General features: G+C 39.1%; 2 protein-coding genes across 2 annotated transcripts in view; both read right to left on the bottom strand.

Annotated features, from left to right (window-relative positions):
• The window catches only part of vapb (VAMP (vesicle-associated membrane protein)-associated protein B and C), a 30,865-nt gene extending 29,818 nt beyond the window's left edge, over positions 1–1,047 (bottom strand). The window contains exon 1 of the mRNA XM_030729264.1: positions 795–1,047. Coding sequence (XP_030585124.1) covers positions 795–852 — 58 coding nt within the window. The 5' untranslated portion in view covers positions 853–1,047. The remainder of the gene's footprint in view (positions 1–794) is intronic.
• Positions 1,048–6,676: 5,629 nt separating this feature from the next.
• Positions 6,677–18,402, bottom strand: rab22a (RAB22A, member RAS oncogene family). The gene is made up of 7 exons (XM_030729952.1): positions 18,077–18,402; positions 16,390–16,469; positions 15,470–15,551; positions 11,807–11,878; positions 10,899–11,005; positions 8,887–8,996; positions 6,677–7,637 (listed from the first exon to the last, which is right to left on the bottom strand). The coding sequence occupies exons 1-7, from the start codon at positions 18,110–18,112 to the stop codon at positions 7,540–7,542; spliced, it is 585 nt and encodes a 194-aa protein (XP_030585812.1). The 5' UTR covers positions 18,113–18,402; the 3' UTR covers positions 6,677–7,539.

The raw sequence follows: 18,402 nt of genomic DNA, 5'->3' as shown, positions 1-18,402 counted from the left end.
ATTAAAACACGTGAAAATATTATATCCGCCAGCTTTTGGTTCTAAATAAAACCTGCAATATTTCAAAGGAGCTCCACAATCTGTTGCAAAACCGATACAAATGTACCATATGTGTTTATGTAACATTATCTGGGCCTAAAGCAATGTGACATCTTACAGCCAAATCTCTCACCAAGACGTATATTACCGATGGAAAAGTCCAAAAGATAAGGACTGATGCAACTAGAAATCATATGAAGTTGCAGAGGTTGCACAGTTATTCCGTCCTGTGAGCTGTCCAGTTATTAAATGACAGCTGGCTGACCAGCAGAGCGAGACAGCCAATCAGAGAGCGAGCTAATGTTAGCCAGCCAGACATGCTAAGGATGTTGCAGCTTATGGACAATGAAAGGTTGCGAATTGAAATTGCAGTTATGCTTGTCTCATGTTTATTATGGTTGCTATTCTCACATGGGTGAATATTTCGTGTCTAGCAGCTGTAACCTGCTTTAGAGGAAGTTGGTGCAGGACAAATGTGTGACAGGGCCTGGCTAGCTTAGCCGCTGTGAGCTAATCCAGCTAGCTTTCCAGCTAGCTGTCAGCTGACCTGCCGTCCTTTCAGGGGAGCTTTAGCTTTTTTCCTACGAGGACTATATTGTCAAAATGTGCACTGCAGCCCCGCACGGGTTTGGGCTCCCTAATAATGTGTCCCCCCCCTCCTCCTCCTCCCAAACAGCGCTGACACAGGTAGGTCCCCCACACCCCCCCTCCACTCCTCCTCCCCCCCAGTCCACAGCCGGGCCCTCCCCTCTTACCTCGGAATTTCAGTTCGTGCTGAGGCTCCAAGAGCAGAACCTGTTCCGGCCTGGCCATGTCCCAACAGCTGGAGTGGGATTATCACACTGCAACCAGTTCCCGTGTTAGGATGTTGTCGAGTGTTGCAGCGTCAATAGAGTTTATTTATCAATGAATCAGCGGTGGATATCCCGTCCCCCCGGTCAACTACTGCTACTCGAGGTACTAACGCCTGTTGTGATGCAGCAGGAAGGGAGTGAGAGACAGCCAGCTGACGTCACTGCCTCTGCATAGCCACCCGGCGGTGAGGAGGAGGAACGGGGTGGAGGAAGGTGCTGCCGGGGTGCACCCAGGGCTGGTGGGGACACCACCTGCGTTTTTCTCGAAACCTGAATCCAGCGAAAGGACGTGGCTTACACATGCAGGTTTTAATTTCAGCCTAAAAAGTTAAGCATCTAAGTTTACCAACTGTCACCCTCAGTGGTGGAAGGAGTGCTAACATCTAAAACCAGTATACTAATGGAATATATTAATTAATAAATAAGTAAATACAAATCAACTTTGCAAGTTCTTATTTTCAGACTGTACTTAACTAAAAGTAACTAACCACTGTCGACAAAATATGACAGCAAGTAAAAAGTACAGATAGTTCTTGTGCTGTGAAATGTCCCTTGTGACTGATATTAATAATCTCCAGTATTACTTACTTTACAGAAGCAGCAGTTTGATCATTATAATCATTTATACTCACTTTATTAGGTACACCTGTTGAACAGCCCGTTAACACAAATATCAGCAGATCACATGGCAGAACCTCAATACATTTCGGCATGTAGACATGGTCAAGACGACCTACTGAAGTTCAAACCAAGGATCAGAATGTGGAAGAAGGGTGATTTAAGTGACTTTGAATGTGGCATGGTTCTTGGCGCCACCTCTGGGGTTTACAGCGAATGGAAAAGAAACAGAGAAAACATCCAGAGAGTGGCAGTTCTCATGTCAGAGGTCAGAGGAGAATGGCCTGAATCCTGTGAGCTAACATGAGGGCAAAAGTATCTCAAATAACAATCATTACAACCAAGGTATGCAGAAGGGCTACAGCAGCAGAAGACCACACCAGCACAAGACCACAGTTCAGGCTGGTGATGGTGTAGTGGTGTGAGGGATATTTTCTTGGCACACTTTGAGCTCCTTAGTACCAACTGCCTACATGAGTATTGGCCATGTCCATCCCTTTATGACTTTATGACGTACCCATCTTCTGACGGCTGCTTCCAGCAGGATAAGACACCATGTCAAAAGCTCAAATCCTCTCAAGCTGGTTCTTGAACATCACAATGAGCTCACTGTACTCAAATGGCTTCCACAGTCACCAGATCTCACTTTTGGGATGTAGAGGAACAGAGAATTGCAACATGGATGTGCAACTGACAAATCTGCAGCAATTGTGTGATTCTATCATATCAATATGGACCAAAATCTCTAAGGAATGTTTCCAGCACCTTGTTGTGCCATGAAGATATACGGTCTAAAGGCTAAAGGGGGTCCAACCTAGTACTAGCAAGCTTCACCTAATGAAGTGGCTCTGTTAGTGTATATGAATCACTTATTTAATATCTGTGGCATTCACGAGTTTTTCTGATAAACCTATTTCTACAAGTTTGTAATATTAAAAAAAAAAAAAACATTGAAATATTCTGATTGATTTTGTTTTGCAAATTGGTGTTGGAAAATATTTTTTTTCTCCAGTCTACATGAATTCCATCCTCTATGTTTTGAACACAGGTCACATCTAATTAAGCCAGGGGATCTGCTCGCACCCCCTGAATGTGAAGAAAGATGTGCCTTAAAGATGTAAAATATGCAGACATAATGTAAAAAATTTCATTGATTATATTCTGAGTATAATTTATAAAGAACATGATTTGACTCTTTGATTGAACCCAAATCTGTGCTGTAAGAGTTCAACCACTGAAGAATTTGAATATAGATGCAGTATATGAGGAGTTTAATAAGTACTGGGAGGTTGTCAAATACATGTTCTGCCCTCTCAGCACAACTCAAAGAGCAGTGAAAAGCCCTCCGCCAGTTGAACACACATCTCAAGTGTCATTTTTATATATATATAGCCATGCAGCTGGCTGCCAACTGAAAAGCACAACTAGTCACTAACAACACTGTCACTGTATCCCCAAGGAACATCTTAATGCACACATCTCTCATGGGCCAAACACAGTGAAGCAAGAAAACTTCCCACAGTGATGCACTTATTTTTAGAAATATTTTATTAGTAAACAACTGACAATTCCCTTTTTACACATTTGGAATTACACTGCAAACAAGTGTTTTCAGGCATATGTTACAATCAGTATGAAACATAGTAAAAAGCTAAATATGGTAACTACACTGCTGATGATTTTACTGCAGATGGTGTGCAGGTATATTGTGTTCACACAACCAGCTTCAAATAGAGTCATTGACTTGTGTGCAATTTGATGGTATATATGTAAACTGTAAAAGATACATAATATAGATTAAGCATATTCCCAGGGCCAGCCCAAGACTATATTTTTTCAATGCAAAACTACTGGCACACAATTTCTATTCATGCCTCCTGTTTCCAAATGAGGGAAAATATGTGTAACATAATTAATAATCAAACCTTAAACATTTCAAGCAATCGTGTGATTAGCACTTAATTTAAATCAGCAATTTAAAAATGGTTAAATATGTGTTGTGGTAAAACAGCTTCGACATTATTTGGCAGTAAGAATTGAGCACACAGTCAAAACCTAAAGCAATGTCAAGGGAAACTAAGAAGTCTGAGGCTTTACAGGATTATTTCATCGAGTGACTTCACAGAGATAATAACACACTGCAGGCAGAATGTTAGTAATATGGGCCAATTAATACAAAAAAGTCAAAGTGCAGCTTTCAAAGTACCAGAGTGATTTCCCTTTTTAATAAACTCAGTGAAGCTGTGGTAAGTACTGGCTAGAGTTAGCGTACTAATGTAGTGCTGGGGGAACTATCACAGAGAGCAGAGTGAATTAAAAGTTTTCGCTTTCACCTCTGGCTTTCAAGCGTTGACCCAGTCACACTGCCCATTCAATCAACTACAGATGAGTGGCAAATTAAGTGAAAAATCATTAAATATATTATTCATAGAGTTAATGAGATCAGGAGAACCAATGAAAACTTGCTTTGAAGCTGTGCTGGTGGCATGTGGTGCACCTTACTACAACACTCCGTTTTTCTTTTAATTTGTCACCCACCTGTGTTTCCAAGTAAAATGCCCATCAATTCAGCATAAAAGCAAAACAAACTATCAACTTATCATCTAGTGAAAGAATGAAGGACTGCCTTTTCTTGTTTTTATGTCACATTTTGAGCGTGTCATAATAAATTCAATTGCACTCGACAGGAAAATCCTAAAAAATGATGCAGCACTGCTTACAACAGGACTCATCTGTAACAGTAACATTTAGGATGATTGAATGCAAATGGTTGTTTGTGTGGAGAGGAAAAACAAATTAAGCTCACATCTGTATCTTTTCTTCAAAATATGAAAAGAGGTTTGGGGAATATTATGGCTCAAGAGATTCAGATAAACATAAAATTAACCAAAATTAGTAAGCCAGTTTAGGCTCTAAACTTAGGGGCTCAACACACGGGGAGTGAAGTCACTCCCTCTCCATTCATTTCCTATGGAATTTGTCGCCTGATCGCACAAGTTCCATAGGAAATGAATGGAGAGGGAGCGACATCGCTCCCCGTGTGTCAAGCCCCTTAAATCTTAAGCTAACCCTTTACACATTGAGTACCTGATCACCCATCAGGGAAACCTTGGGTTGTGGCATTCTGATGCATGTTACTTTATCAAGTACCATGCAAGCATCAACCTCTGGAGGTGAATAGTATGGAAGCTTGTTTCTGCCATTGAAAATTGTTTTTTTGCCATCCATAAATTAAAATTTCAGATTATTATCTCAAAATGTCAAATTACTAACTCAAACTTCTGAGAAAATAACATGACACTTCGAATTATTAAGTCAAATTTTGAGATAATCTGAAATTTTGACTAATGAATGGCAAAAAAAAAAAAAAAATGTCAGTGGCGGGAACAAATGCTTGTTTTTTTTAGTGGCAGAAACAAGCTTCCACAGAACAGTGAACCTGGCGATGTAGTGCCAAAAACTGCAGTTCCTGTATTGGCCACTTGAGGCTGGCCCCAAAAGTGAGTCAATGTCCACCTTCGTCTTTGGCACTAACATGTCAACAGCCTGGTTCAAAAAAACATTGGTGGTCTTTATAGCTCATTTTTCCTTTCATAACGACCGGAAAGGGGTGGTTTTCTGTTATAACCTAATTATTTTGATTTTGCTAAGGCTTAAAAGTTAGAGGCCAGTCTGCTCTGAGGCGTGCCAGGTGTGGTGATACATGCACAGATTTCACCTCTACTAAATGTAGTTACTGAACTAGACTTCTCCACCACATTTGTGGTGTTGGTGCCTTCTTGGAGAACTTTTAATGAAACTATCAAACAAATAATACAGCCCCTTGTGTGGTACAGTCTGACCAAGAGGTTTGTGTGTCAATTTTTGTGACTGAAATTCAAGTATTTTGTTAATGGATGCAGCCAGTCAATAAAGCTGGCATTAACTTTGAACTGTGCTATCTGGGGCAACATTAAGCCATCAAATTGTAGAAATTCAAAAATCAATGGGTGATGTCATCTTTCATATATAGTCTATAACCTACCTAAAGATTGTTGTAGAAATTACTTGTGAATGCAACAAAGAGGTGTTCACCCAGCATCTAAACTGATCCCAATCCATTCTGGTGCATCTAAATTTGCACCAGAATAAGCCAGATCCCCTGAGAACTGACACCACAACCAACAGGACCCAAGGATTTGCCGCCCCAATCCCTATCTTAATAAGTCTGACGTGTTTTGGCTGCACAACCTACACAATATAAGGGAGACTTTTTCTGAGGACTACCTGTGTAACAGGCATTACTAGATAGATCGCAATAATGATAGTAATAATGATTTACGTGGTGTAGAGTACCAGAATTAAAGTTCAGCCTCGCACTGAGAATCTGAGGTTTAGAAGAATAAGGCAGAAAAGCTGAAAGAAAAGGAAAAAAAATCAGAAAAGAGATTCTGGAACAAAGCACACAGTGAGTAATTCAGAGCAAAATAGAGGCCAAGGTTCATCAAGGGGTCAGCATGTCGACACAGCGCCATGTCTAATTCTCTACCCATAACCTTCTGCTAACGGGAGATTTAAGCTCTAAAATATGAGTTTCCTCTCAACGAGGTTTAGTTTCCAGTTCTTGCAGTTTTCATCAGAGGCCAAGTAGTAAAACAACATTGGATGTGTGAGCCAAGGCTGATTATGTGGTGGGGGGGGGGGGGGGGGGGGGGGGGGGGGGGGGCGGAAAGATGAAAAATGTTTATGGGACAATTAAAGAATTTGGCAAGTCCTCACAAAAATCAACCTCCCTTGTTAAAGTGTTGTAAAGTAGCAGCAAAAGAGTAAAGATGGGCGTGTTTCCCAGTGAACAGTTACAATGGGATTAGAAAATAGTAAGGAAGGGAGACTGGCAGGATTCTCAGTACCTGGGGTATTAAGAAGCACTTCATACACAGGATGCTGTTAATGCTTCTTAAGTAATTATAAGGGGAAATGGCGAACAGATGTGAGCAGCTGGAGCTGTTATCATATAATAATCAAGAGTCAGTATTTTGTCCTGATTAGAGCACCATCATAGGGAGGTCCCGATAATGAGGTTCCTCTAATCACAAAGGCGGGAATTTGTCATCATTCTCAGGAACAAGTGGCATCCTTACAAGCCACAGGGAGGAAAGAAAATCCCATAAAAACACACAAAACAATAAAAGGAAAAGTTCATTTTTAGGAAAAATGCTTATTTGTCTTCTGGCAGAGGTCTAGATAATGACAGGAGTCTGTCCATCACATATGAACCACCAACAATCAGCCAGTTAGAATGCCAAGCCTGACTCTCTCCTGGCTCCAGCCACATATTTACCATACAGACATGACAGCGATATCAATTTTCCAAAAAGCTGAACTATTCCTCCAATGTAAAGGAAGCAGGCTCCCACACATTTTTCATTTCTGCTTCTTTTTACTGTGTGATTGTGGTTTACATCAAAACATCCCTCTGGTATTTTGCCTCGGTTAAAGCAGCAATCACACACTAAAATTGAAATTAAGCGTGCACAATCCTTCTTGGACTAGACTGCGGCTGGAAACAACCAGTGCTGCGATGAAAGGATCACAGAGAGAGCCAGGCTTTTTAACTAGGATGACTAACATTGATTTTTTTTTCCTTCAAAATCTTACATAAAACCTTGAATTCACACTTTTGGTTCCTTCAGAATGTTTGGAGAAAGATCTCCCAACAGAAAAGCAATAATTTAATTACTATGAAAATTATTTGTCAAGAATTAACCACTCCATTTCGTGTTTTTTGGTTGAAAGACAGCAAATCTTCACAGATCTGCAGTTTGTCAATGCTCAGTAAACCTGAAGTTTTTCTCCTGCCGGGAGTTTTCAGACCAAACATGATGATTTGCTGTAGTTGACAGCCATAAAATATATATATTTGCTACAGCTGTCCGAATGTCACTGCTGCACTCTCGTGTCTGTAAGGTGTTTGAGGGTGTGTTTTTAAGCTGAAGCAGGCCAGGAAAAAGAAAGTGGGCAAAGCTTGGGTCACAGATCGCCAGCATCATCAGCAGCACGTCCTGCGAGACTCTGAGGCCTGACGACCCAATTTGAAAGCTCTTTGTGAAGATCCTCCTGCTTCCTCTACAACAGGGATACGCTTACCTAAGAGAAGGCACAAATAAAGACATCAGTCTCCAGCATTCAGCTTACCCTTTTCTATTTCAAGCTGTTCATTTTCATATTTTCCTACGCTTAAACAACATTTTATCTATTTTTTTTTTTAAATTACAGATTTGTTTAGTGCGACATAACATGAGACTGACAATAAATACTACATTCATTTCTGTGATAAACATATACTGAGTGTATTTTCCCAAATTGATACATATACTACAATTTGTACTACAAAGTGGTAAACTCACCATATATAGGGAGAGACTAGGCTAAACTTGAACATCTTTTAAAAAACTGAAATATGCAGGGTAGCTGTGTCCAAGTTGCATACTGAATAATAATATGTTTACTGTGATAAAAAAAAAAGAAAGAAAGAAAAGAACATATTTTACTATACTTTACATATGAATGATTAGACTTTGGAATGCCACACAGCCACAGTTTCATCCAACACACTGAGTAAAGCAACTTTGTTAAGTACAGTTGTGAGTATGTTAATTTGACTAGTAAAACTGCTCAAAAGAATTCCCCATCCAAACTACAAAGACCTGATTTTTGAGTGTGCTATATATTTACATAGTCAGTATGAATTACAATATTTTTGAGCCATGCTACTTATGGCTCAAAAATAAATATGTATATGAAAGCCTTGCCCTAGACTACAAAATAAATAAATAAATAAATAAAATTAATGGAGATTTCTATTAAAACAATCAATGCTATAGGATTCGAGTTATTCCCTGTCTGGGTCCATATAGTGTGGAGTATTACGCAGTACACATATCTGCAATGTACAGTACCAGTCAAAAGTTTTGTTTTTGTTCAATTTTTTTTAAGTCTCATATTGAAATAATTCTGCTTTTACTTCCAACAGAGTCGTAACTGTAGCTTACTTTGACCGTGTTCACTGTCCCACACAGAAAACATTACAAAAATTTAACGGCACTCAGTAGACCACATACCTCCAGCTTCCCCAAGTCTTCCATGTGCCAATACTACATTTTAAGTTATATTGCTAACAAAAACATAACCTCCCTCCATCTATCGTTGGGCGAGGTAATTATATCTCTAATAAACTGTATTTTTAATAACTCTATTTTTCAAAACATGGCATTCCTGCTCTAAAACACACTGGGGAAAAACAATTTTCCTAATGCTGTTCATTGCTTGATTTTTCAGGGTAACATCCCATAGATGTTCAGGCCAGCAGCACCAAATGCTCAAGAAACACACTCACTTATCTCTACAAACACCTCGTTGATGTTAATGGCATTCTTGGCGCTGGTTTCTACAAAGACGGCATGGATGGAGTCGGCGTAGTCCTTGGCATCCTTCTCTGGCACTTCCCTGTAGATGAGGGAGATGTGTCAAAACTGTTATGTTGCAATTTGTACACAGTTTCTCAGATTTCATGCCTGACCTGATAAGCATCAAACATTTTTCTACAGACATCATTGGGAAGATTTTGCAATTTCATGGATAGGTCTGGGAGGCATAAAGGAAAAAAACAAAACACAGAAGTGGACAAAGACCAGGAGCTTATTGAACCCACTACAAATACAGTGGTATGCAAAAGTTTGGACACCCGGATAATTTTCATCATTTTCCTTTATAAATCATTGTTTGTTCAGATCAGCAATTTCAGTGAAATATATCATTTAGCAGATGAACACAGTGATATCTGAGAAGTGAAATGAAGTTTATAGGATTTAAAGAAAGTGTGCAATAAGTATTTAAACAAAATTAGATAGGTGCATAAGTTTGGGCACCCCAACAGAAAAATTACATCAATATTTAGTAGAGCCTCCTTTTGCAGAAATAACAGCCTCTAAATGCTTCCAATGAAAGTCTGGATTCTGGTTGAAGGTATTTTGGACCATTGTTCTTTACAAAACATCTCCAGTTCAGTCACTGATTCTTGAACATTGTTCTCAAGAATCTGCTGATATTGACTGGAATCCATGCGACCCTCAACTTTAACGAGATTCCCAGTACCTGCACTGGCCACACAGCTCCACAGCATGATGGAACTGCCACCAAATTTTACTGTGGGTACCAAGTGTTTGTCTTGGAGTGCTGTGTTCTTTTTCCACCATGCATACCGCCCCTTGTTATGTCCAAATAACTCAATTTTAGTTTCATCAGTCCACAGCACCTTATTTCAAAATGAAGCTGGCTTGTCCAATTGTGCTTTAGCAGACCTCAAGCAACTCTGTTTGTGGCGTGTGCGCAGAAAAGGCTTCTTCTGCATTACTCTCCCATACAGCTTCTCCTTGCGCAAAGTGCGCTGAATAGATCAACGATGCACAGTGACACCATCTGCAGCAAGATGATGTTGAAGGTCTTTGGAGCTGCTCTGTGGGTTGACTATGACTGTTCTCACCATCCTTCACCTCTGCCTATCTCAGATTTTTCTTGGCCTGCCACTTCGGGCCTTAACTAGATCCGTGCCTGTGGTCTTCCATTTCCTCACAGTGGAAACTGACAGCTGAAATCTCTGAAATAGCTTTTTGGATCCTTCCCCTAAACCATGATGTTGAACAATCTTTGTTTTCAGCTCATTTGAGAGTTGTTTTGAGGCTCCCATGTTGCCACTCTTCAGAGAAGATGCAAAGAGGAGAAACACTTGCAAATGGCCACCTTAACCCTTTCTCATAATTGAATTCACCTGTATATGTAGGTCAAGGGCCAATGAGCTTACAAAACAAATTTTGTGTTCCAATAATTAGTGCTAAAGGTATTCAAATCAATAAAACCACAAGGGTGCCCACACTTATGCACCTGCCTAATTTTGTTTAAATAATTATTGCACACTTTCTGTAAATCCTGTAAACTTCATTTCACTTCTCAAATATCACTGTGTTCGTCTGCTATATGATATATTTCACTGAAATTGATGATCCGAACAACCAATGATTTATAAAGGAAAATGATGAAAATTATCAGGGGTGCCCAAACTTTTGCATACCACTAAGTGATTTACATTTTGAATTCCCATAGTGATAAAACGTCAAGACAAGCGAGAGTTTAATACGTGTCTATTTTGCCTATATTTACAGTACAGAACAGTCTTCATGCTATTTCTGACAAATATTAAATATTATTCTGACAAAAAAAGTCACAATACATCCTCACAATATGTTTTCTATTCTATCAAACAAACATGTCTTCTGAGGTCAAACGACAACTCAATCACAGTGAATACAAGTGTGCACAGCACAAAGAGTATCATCTCTAAGTGAGGATTACCTCGCATCTGACAAATCACATTTGTTCCCAGCGACTGCAACAACTATATTAGGAGGGCCATGTTGGCGCAGCTCTTTCACCCAATCCTTCAGTGTTTGGAAGGACTCCTGATGGCACAGGTAAGAAAGATGTTACACTGAATAAAACAATACCGAGACAAGCACGTATTATCTCCTGTGGAAGTTTAAGGAACAGGCTGGAAGTCAAGAGAGTTAAATGAGATGATCAATAACACTCGTGGTTATGGATAAATTACATAAAGAAAATTAAACAAATTGTACACATTTTTTTAAAATAATCTATTTTGCATGAGTCAAAAAGAAGAACAGTTTTATTCCCTGCATATACTACATATAAATTATTAAATTTTGAAATATTTTACTTTGCTACTGTATTTTTTTTTTTGCTTTGGGATGGTATGATGGAGCAATGGTTAGCACTGTCACTTCCCAGCAAGACTGGCTGTGGCCCTTGTGCGTGTTCTCCCTGTGCCGGTTCTCTCCGGGTACTCTGGGTCCCGCTGAATTGAAATTGGCCATAGGTCTGTCTTGGTTTGTCTCACTATTTTAACCCTATGACTGCTGACCCCCACCTCTCACCCAATGATAGCTCCAGTGTGTCCTGGGTCTGTCCCTGGTGCCTCCTGGACGTGCCCAAATCACATAACCTAGCAGGCTGGCAGGAGAAGATTTTCTTTGCTTTTGGACAATCCTGTTTCTTCTGTCCTAATCTTCACAGAAAGCTAAGTGAAGCTAGATGACATTTTACATTACATGACACGAGTGGTATCAACCTTATATCATTATTGGCAAGACATCATATTTGCTAAAATATTAAACAATTCCTTTAATGCATGTGAATAAAACATTCATGAAGTGATTAGTACTTGAGGAAAAGTGAAAAATCACCTCCTTTGTGATGTCATAAACAATGATTGCTGCCGCTGAACCTCTGTAGTACATGGGCGCCAGAGCACGAAACTATTGGAAGACAAAGAACAACCAAGTAAGAAACAAGCAGACAATAAGTATCAGTCTTTAAAGGAAATCTATGACCCCTACTGGTCAGACAAGAATATTGCCAATAACCTTCATCTCTTATTAAACTCGATTTAGCTTTGAAACTACATGAAACTAAACGTGATCAGACTAAAGAACAAACATTAAAATCACTGTATTCAATAACCAATCTCAACTCATCTTTGGAGACCATTTACTCTAACTGCCTTCCAATTTTTAGTTTTTGGATAGGAAAAGAGATCTAAATATATAATTTCAGTATAATGGTACCACACAGACATTCAAATAATGTTTTTTACAGGCCTAGGATAATCCATTACATAGGTACAGACCTGTGGAGGTTACATCACCACGTGTCTTTAAACTCAATTATGCTAACTGTATCAAACTCAGCAAAAAGTATAAAAATAGACAAAAAAGACAGAAGGAGTACCATTTTACAAACTAAAGGCCTGGTATTCTGAGCCTATAATCCAAGGGGCTTTACTCAAAATGAGAGCGTGGCAAGTCTTTCCACCACAAACTTACACATGTGAAAGCTATCAGGAGAAAGATGAGCAGAAAGTGTCAAAAGCTGTTAGAGTTTGGATATTTATGGAACACTATACATGTGATCTTAGCCCAATACGTCAGAAAGCCCTTCATAATCAAAGCAGCATGTGCAAAATTTCTAAATCCATAGCTGCCTGGGAGGCTGGGGGTTTGCCAAGATTTGGTATTTTGCTGGTAAAATACACTTCTCCGTGCACAGTAAGGACTAGCTTCAACAACTGGATCTGTCATAGTATTTAAAAACACCTTTTTTCAACCACATGTGGAGAGAACAAATGAGGTTAAACCCAGGTGTAACACCAGCCAAAAGTGAGCACTGAGCAGACTGAGCAAACAGGCGGCAGATTTTGTGAATGATTTACCATCATGTAACTCCACTGATGAAAGCAACTACATTTACTCTGTTATTCTGAGCGACTTCATGATCTTCTTCATAACGGAAATGATAGAGATCATGCTTTTGTGCGTGGTAGCAGCTGATTCTGGGTCAGGAAAAAGACTGTAAAGTGGTTATTCTGTCGCTTCTTTATGCATACCTAATTTTCTTTAACAAGCAGGAATTCTAACTATAATGCAATGGAGCAGCATTAGACTATAGTATTACTGCTTATTCTTGAGTACAAGAGCTGCATAGTGTGTGTATTATATTGTTTTGCTCATGCATACTGTACATAACTAAGAGCCCAAAAGTTTATTGCTGAAGTGCTTTGTCTGCTGAAACAAATACAGACTATTAATATTGATAAAAATGTGGTTAAGAAGTAGAGACAATCGAGGATTTTAAGATTTTCTCTTTGCCTTTGGGCGAATAAAAGATCAAAAGCACAGTTAAAGATTTTTTTAAAAATTACTAAGGGAGAATCTCTTTATACCTTCTTGCAGTATATTCTGCACTGAGGCTTTTGACAGGCCAATAAAACCATGTGTCATGTATTAACTAATGATATTTATTTTAAAAGAAACGGCTCATGTCTCAGAAAGACCTTCACTTGGAATGACCCTGCCTTCCCGCCAATTCTATTTTCCTTTACAATACGATGGAATAAACTATCCATCTTGGAGTGACACCGTTACCTCAGGAAAAGCACACATTCCACATAATTATAGTTGTTACTGGCCCCGTCCACCAACAGGAATCCAGCCTGGGATATTTGGCAGAGGCACTGAGGAGAGTGCTGTCTGTTTCACTGGCTAGTACTGTGCTGCACCACCGCCAGTCCTGTGTGGTCTATCTGTGTTTTAACCCAAAGAGCAATCACAGTGAGGCCAGACGACTGGCCACACAGCAGTGCAGAAAACAGCCCCAGTGATGCCCAGCAGTGAGTACTGATTAATTGCAGAAACCACAAGCTGGGTGTATAATGAAAGGCACCCCCCTATTCCACTAGGACGCATGCTCCCTTTTGCTTGTTTTCTGTGAGAAAAAGTAGTCCTCCAGGGGGAGACCTGGACGGGCTGTTGACAGCTGGGCTCAAATGTGCTCATAAGGCCTCATCTGGTCTTGAGATGTGGATTTTGCTTGTGGAAATCACAGAGCTTTCCTTTCTGCCCTTGTCTCTCCTTTCACATGCATTGGCTGGCTTTGTATTCCTCTTTCTCAACTCACAGATTTCAATAGGCCAAAGCTCCATGGAGGTTAGAAAATAAGCCATGAAAAGCCTCCAAATACCACAACAGATTTGTAGGAAAGAAAAAAAACAACAACAATACACAGACACATGCAAAACCTACCAAAGGAATGTTGCTACTTTTTTAATCACAGATGTGAGCCACTTGAAAGATTGAGAGGCCACACAGGCGTAAGAAAGTGAACAAAAATGCGAGAAAAAATACAATAGAAGAATTTTTTTTTAAATTGCTGCACAGGAGAAAGCAGAGGAGAAAAAGGACATAATGACATAGAGTGGCACTGGCTCAGACAAGACACAGCAGCAGCACATGCCAGTGAGCTGAGAAAGCTTGAGTTTTATCCTCCTGTCTGATCTTAAATTGGCTTCCTCAATGTTCCTAACATCCACAAAAGAAGCAGAGGCCTCCAGGGGGGAAGGAGGATAAAAGACAAGCAGCATCTTATCTCACCTCTCCAGAGAATGCAGTACCAGGGATACCACATTACAATAGAAAAGCCGTGCGCATGAGAAAAGGAGAAGGCTGTGAGCAGAAAAAGGGAAGTGGTGTGGATAACTAATGCAGAGAAAGGTCGGCTATAGCGTGAGTCAAGACAAAGCAGTTCCTTAAGCTACAAGTGTCCGAGGAGTGGTGCAGATTTCACGAACGTAAATGCTGAAATAAAACACTAAGATATTGCTTTTTTCCTATATCACATATCATTTGCAAGTGTGATTTAAGTCCTGACCTTTGCATGGGTGGCAAAATATTTAAAATTTGACATTTGCAACACACTGCAGTGCAAATTACATAAGAAGGGCTGCCTCTGCATATTAACTGCTGACAAACAACACTTTGCAGAAGTGTGAAAACAAAATAAAATAAAAGGACACCACTGGTTCCCCTTTTTATTTGTGTTTAAAAACTATCACAATGACAAAGGGGAGAGGAGGAAGGGAGAGGCAGGACAAAGATCAAAGATGACAAAAGGAACAAATCATGAATTAGATTGGGTGTTTTCTACGTGACTTAACAAACTCCACTCAATGAATTAAAAGAAAACTCAGCACGCGCCATTTAAAATGATGGAAAAGGGAACTCTTAAAACAAGAGCGCTAAAATAAGTTGGTTATTAGTGAACTTGAGGAACTCTACCTATAGAAAGGTAAATATTGCCCCCTATCAGAAGTAATGACTAACTACAGTATTCAGTTTTCCCATGGTTGGTTCAAAGAGTCACACATGCATATGTAGGCAGCCCTTTTACTTCCTTTCAAAGAACATGGTGGGAATCAGTAAATTTTTCAACACTACAAACAGACTGATAGCAATGTAGAAACTGAACTATTCCCCTAATCTGTTAAGGTTAATACCTCAGTAGGTAATACTAACCCGCTCCTGCCCCGCGGTGTCCCAGATCAGGAACTTGTGCAGCTCGTTTTGGTATTGCACTGTTTTGGTCATGAAGGATGCCCTGGTGAAGAGAAACACGACACACTGCAGATTTAAAACAAATAATAAAACTGACATGAAAGACTTAGAAGTTTTTATCCAATTTTGATTTTGTTTATACAATAAACTCTGTTCCAGCAACAAAAGCAACATCCCAAGTGTTACAACATTCAACAAGGCTGATTTACGTCACATCAATCTGAGTCAGCTCAGTGCTGGATTTTTTTTTTTTTTTTAAAGTCTGACAGCAAAAAAAAATCAACATTTGGTCTCAATTATAAAACTGTATTTTGATTTTCAGCAACAAACTTCAATAACAACCAGTCTGCCAAAATTCAGCAGATATTTCAAACCCAAAGAATAAGTGTGTGGAGCAGCTGTTTGTATCTGGCATTTCTGATTTCTTCTTCTTTTCTTTTTTTTTTTTTAAAAATCTGTCAAAATCTTGCTCCACTGTATCAAAGAAGATTACGTTATTTGACCCTAAAAGGATTTTAAAACTAATTTACTTAACTTATGAAAGGCTAAATACCAGAACCGCAAGTTACAATCGTTAAGCCATGCTCTCAGTTCCTTGTTTGAAAATGTCAGAAAGTAGCAATAAAATATTTTTTTAAATTAATTTGTTTCAGACCAAAAAGTCTGAAACACCAAAGTTATTTAATGGATCATTAGACCACAAAAAAGAAGAAAGGCCTGAAAGTTTGGAACCTAGAACAAACAATCATCATGCACATTTGTTTACTGCCAGCTAATTAATCAACAACTCTAACTTTTGTTATAATGACCTGCAAAATTACAACAACAAATGGAGAAAAAAAAAAAAGACACTTCTGGAGTGGGAAACAGCAGGAACTTACCCAATGGTTGGATTAATGTTTGGGTCAAAGCTGTCTTCCACAAATCTGCACACAATACTTGACTTTCCAACTCCAGTATCCTGCAGAGACAAAATAAAGATGTTTACTAAACATGGTACTGGAAGAATATAAGAACAATCTCTGGCAATAAGCCTGGACATTAATGACTTTTAATGGGATCTTCTACCTTCCTGCCACCGCTGGTATAATCTGTAAATTACTGATGGAATGGATAATCATTATTTACCTTAGGAGATAAAGAAGAGGACAAGTCTGATGATGCGACCTGAAGAATGTCATAATGAGACACTGCCACAGACAATGGTGGTTTATGCTGCTGCTATAAACAGTCTAGACAGGGATGTTATTTGTGCGATCCCTCAGTTAATCATTTATTCAATAAAACATCTTGTTTTGTCAAATTTAATTGTTTTAAAAAATGCTCAGATGGTGCATAATCACAATTCCTTTTCAGTCTGCTAGTTATTAACTGACTTATTGCTTCAGTGCGATTTTAATCTTATTAGTAGATCTACAGAAAAATGGATGGCTAATCTTCCTATTTTTTTCTTCAATCTAGATATGCATGAATTTGGTTACTGGGCCTGATTTTTAAGTAAAGAATGCAGCAATGACGAGTAATACTGCTTGACATAGTTACAGATGTGTGTCAGACTAAATCACAAACTAACATAAAATGTAATGTCGAATATATAATAATAGTAAGCTGTCGATGAAGTGAGTAGCTTCACTGCACCTCATATTTGATTCATGGAACTCAACAGAAGGTATACACACCTTGGTGGAAAGCCTGTCTGACAAGTCAGTGCAAAATCAGATTGAAAATGACTGTCAATGTCACAGCACATGACAGACACTGTTTTCATAATTCTCATACCACTCGGAGAACTCTCATGGCCTATGGGTGAGGGCATTGTTTCCTAGAAAATACTGTCATTGCAGAAATGTTTCATTACAAAATAAAGGTGACCATGTTGCCCAAAGGACACTATTAGATACAAGCCAATAAGGTCCTCCTCACAGCAAAACAGAGTCATTGTAGGGGTTAATAGTCAGATTTTGCATTTTATCACAATTTTAATGTATGAATGAATGCAAACTTTCCCACAGGCCAATGTAACACCTCCAAATGTCTTTTTTTTCTTTTTCTTTTTGTACATAAACATAAACATAAAGATATTAAATTTACACTGACATTACTGGTTGACATTTGGCTTTAAAGTGATCTGATCTACTTTTAAAATAGCAATTGGCTGACTAATAGCTTGACTAATAGTATCAGCGCCGATGTAACCCTGTAAGTGGATGATAGAGAAAAGAAGATGTGAGGATTTCCCCCCAGCAGTGGATAATATGGATAATACAATATTAATGGTAAGTTGATCAAGTGATTGATGCCTTGCTCAGCTACCGAGTGTACTCCAATGTAGATAAGCCCCAGTGCTGTCACTGTGGTCTCACTAGCACAGATTTATTTATTTATTTTTGAGAATATAATGTACTGCCACTCACTTGATCACAGTCTACCATCACAAGTAAACCAGCCCTGTCCATTAGAGATGTACAGGTATGTGGTTTGTGGAAGAAGAGCGGTACAACTCGATTAATGCTCCAGTTAAAGTGTGTATATGTGCAATCAGATTGAAAAATATCGACGCTTACTCACCCCCAAGAGGCAGACTTTTAACTCTCTCAGAGACATATTGATCTCCTCTCTCACATCGAGTTTGAGATGAAGATCATTGACTGTTTTCTCCTCTGCTTGCCTTTTTTTTTTTTTTTTAACGAATCTTAAATACTCTTCAGGTGGTCTTTGTTTACAAACAACTTTACAACATCGTGGTCAAAAGCTGGCATACACACATCTCAAGCCGGGTAACAGCTCCCGTTGTAAGCGTTAAAACAGCCGGCAGGTCGTCGTATTAGCCTTAATATTATGTTTATTGTAAACAGCTACCTCTACCACATCGCTCAGTCTCCATCTTGAACTAC

Source organism: Archocentrus centrarchus, chromosome 5 (assembly GCF_007364275.1).
Source record: "Archocentrus centrarchus isolate MPI-CPG fArcCen1 chromosome 5, fArcCen1, whole genome shotgun sequence".
NCBI classification, from domain to species: Eukaryota; Metazoa; Chordata; class Actinopteri; order Cichliformes; family Cichlidae; genus Archocentrus; species Archocentrus centrarchus.
Note: the sequence above shows the minus strand (reverse complement) of the source record. Positions and strands in the feature narration are given on the sequence as shown.

Bases quoted from the DNA above. Each gene is read 5' to 3' on its own strand.
- rab22a (XM_030729952.1), bottom strand. From the start codon at position 18,112: ATGTCTCTGAGAGAGTTAAAAGTCTGCCTCTTGGGG. The intron at 16,470-18,076 runs GTGAGTAAGCGT...TTGTCTCTGCAG, and splicing joins TAAAAGTCTGCCTCTTGGGG to GATACTGGAGTTGGAAAGTC. The intron at 11,006-11,806 runs GTGATTTTTCAC...CTGTGCCATCAG, and splicing joins TTTATGACATCACAAAGGAG to GAGTCCTTCCAAACACTGAA.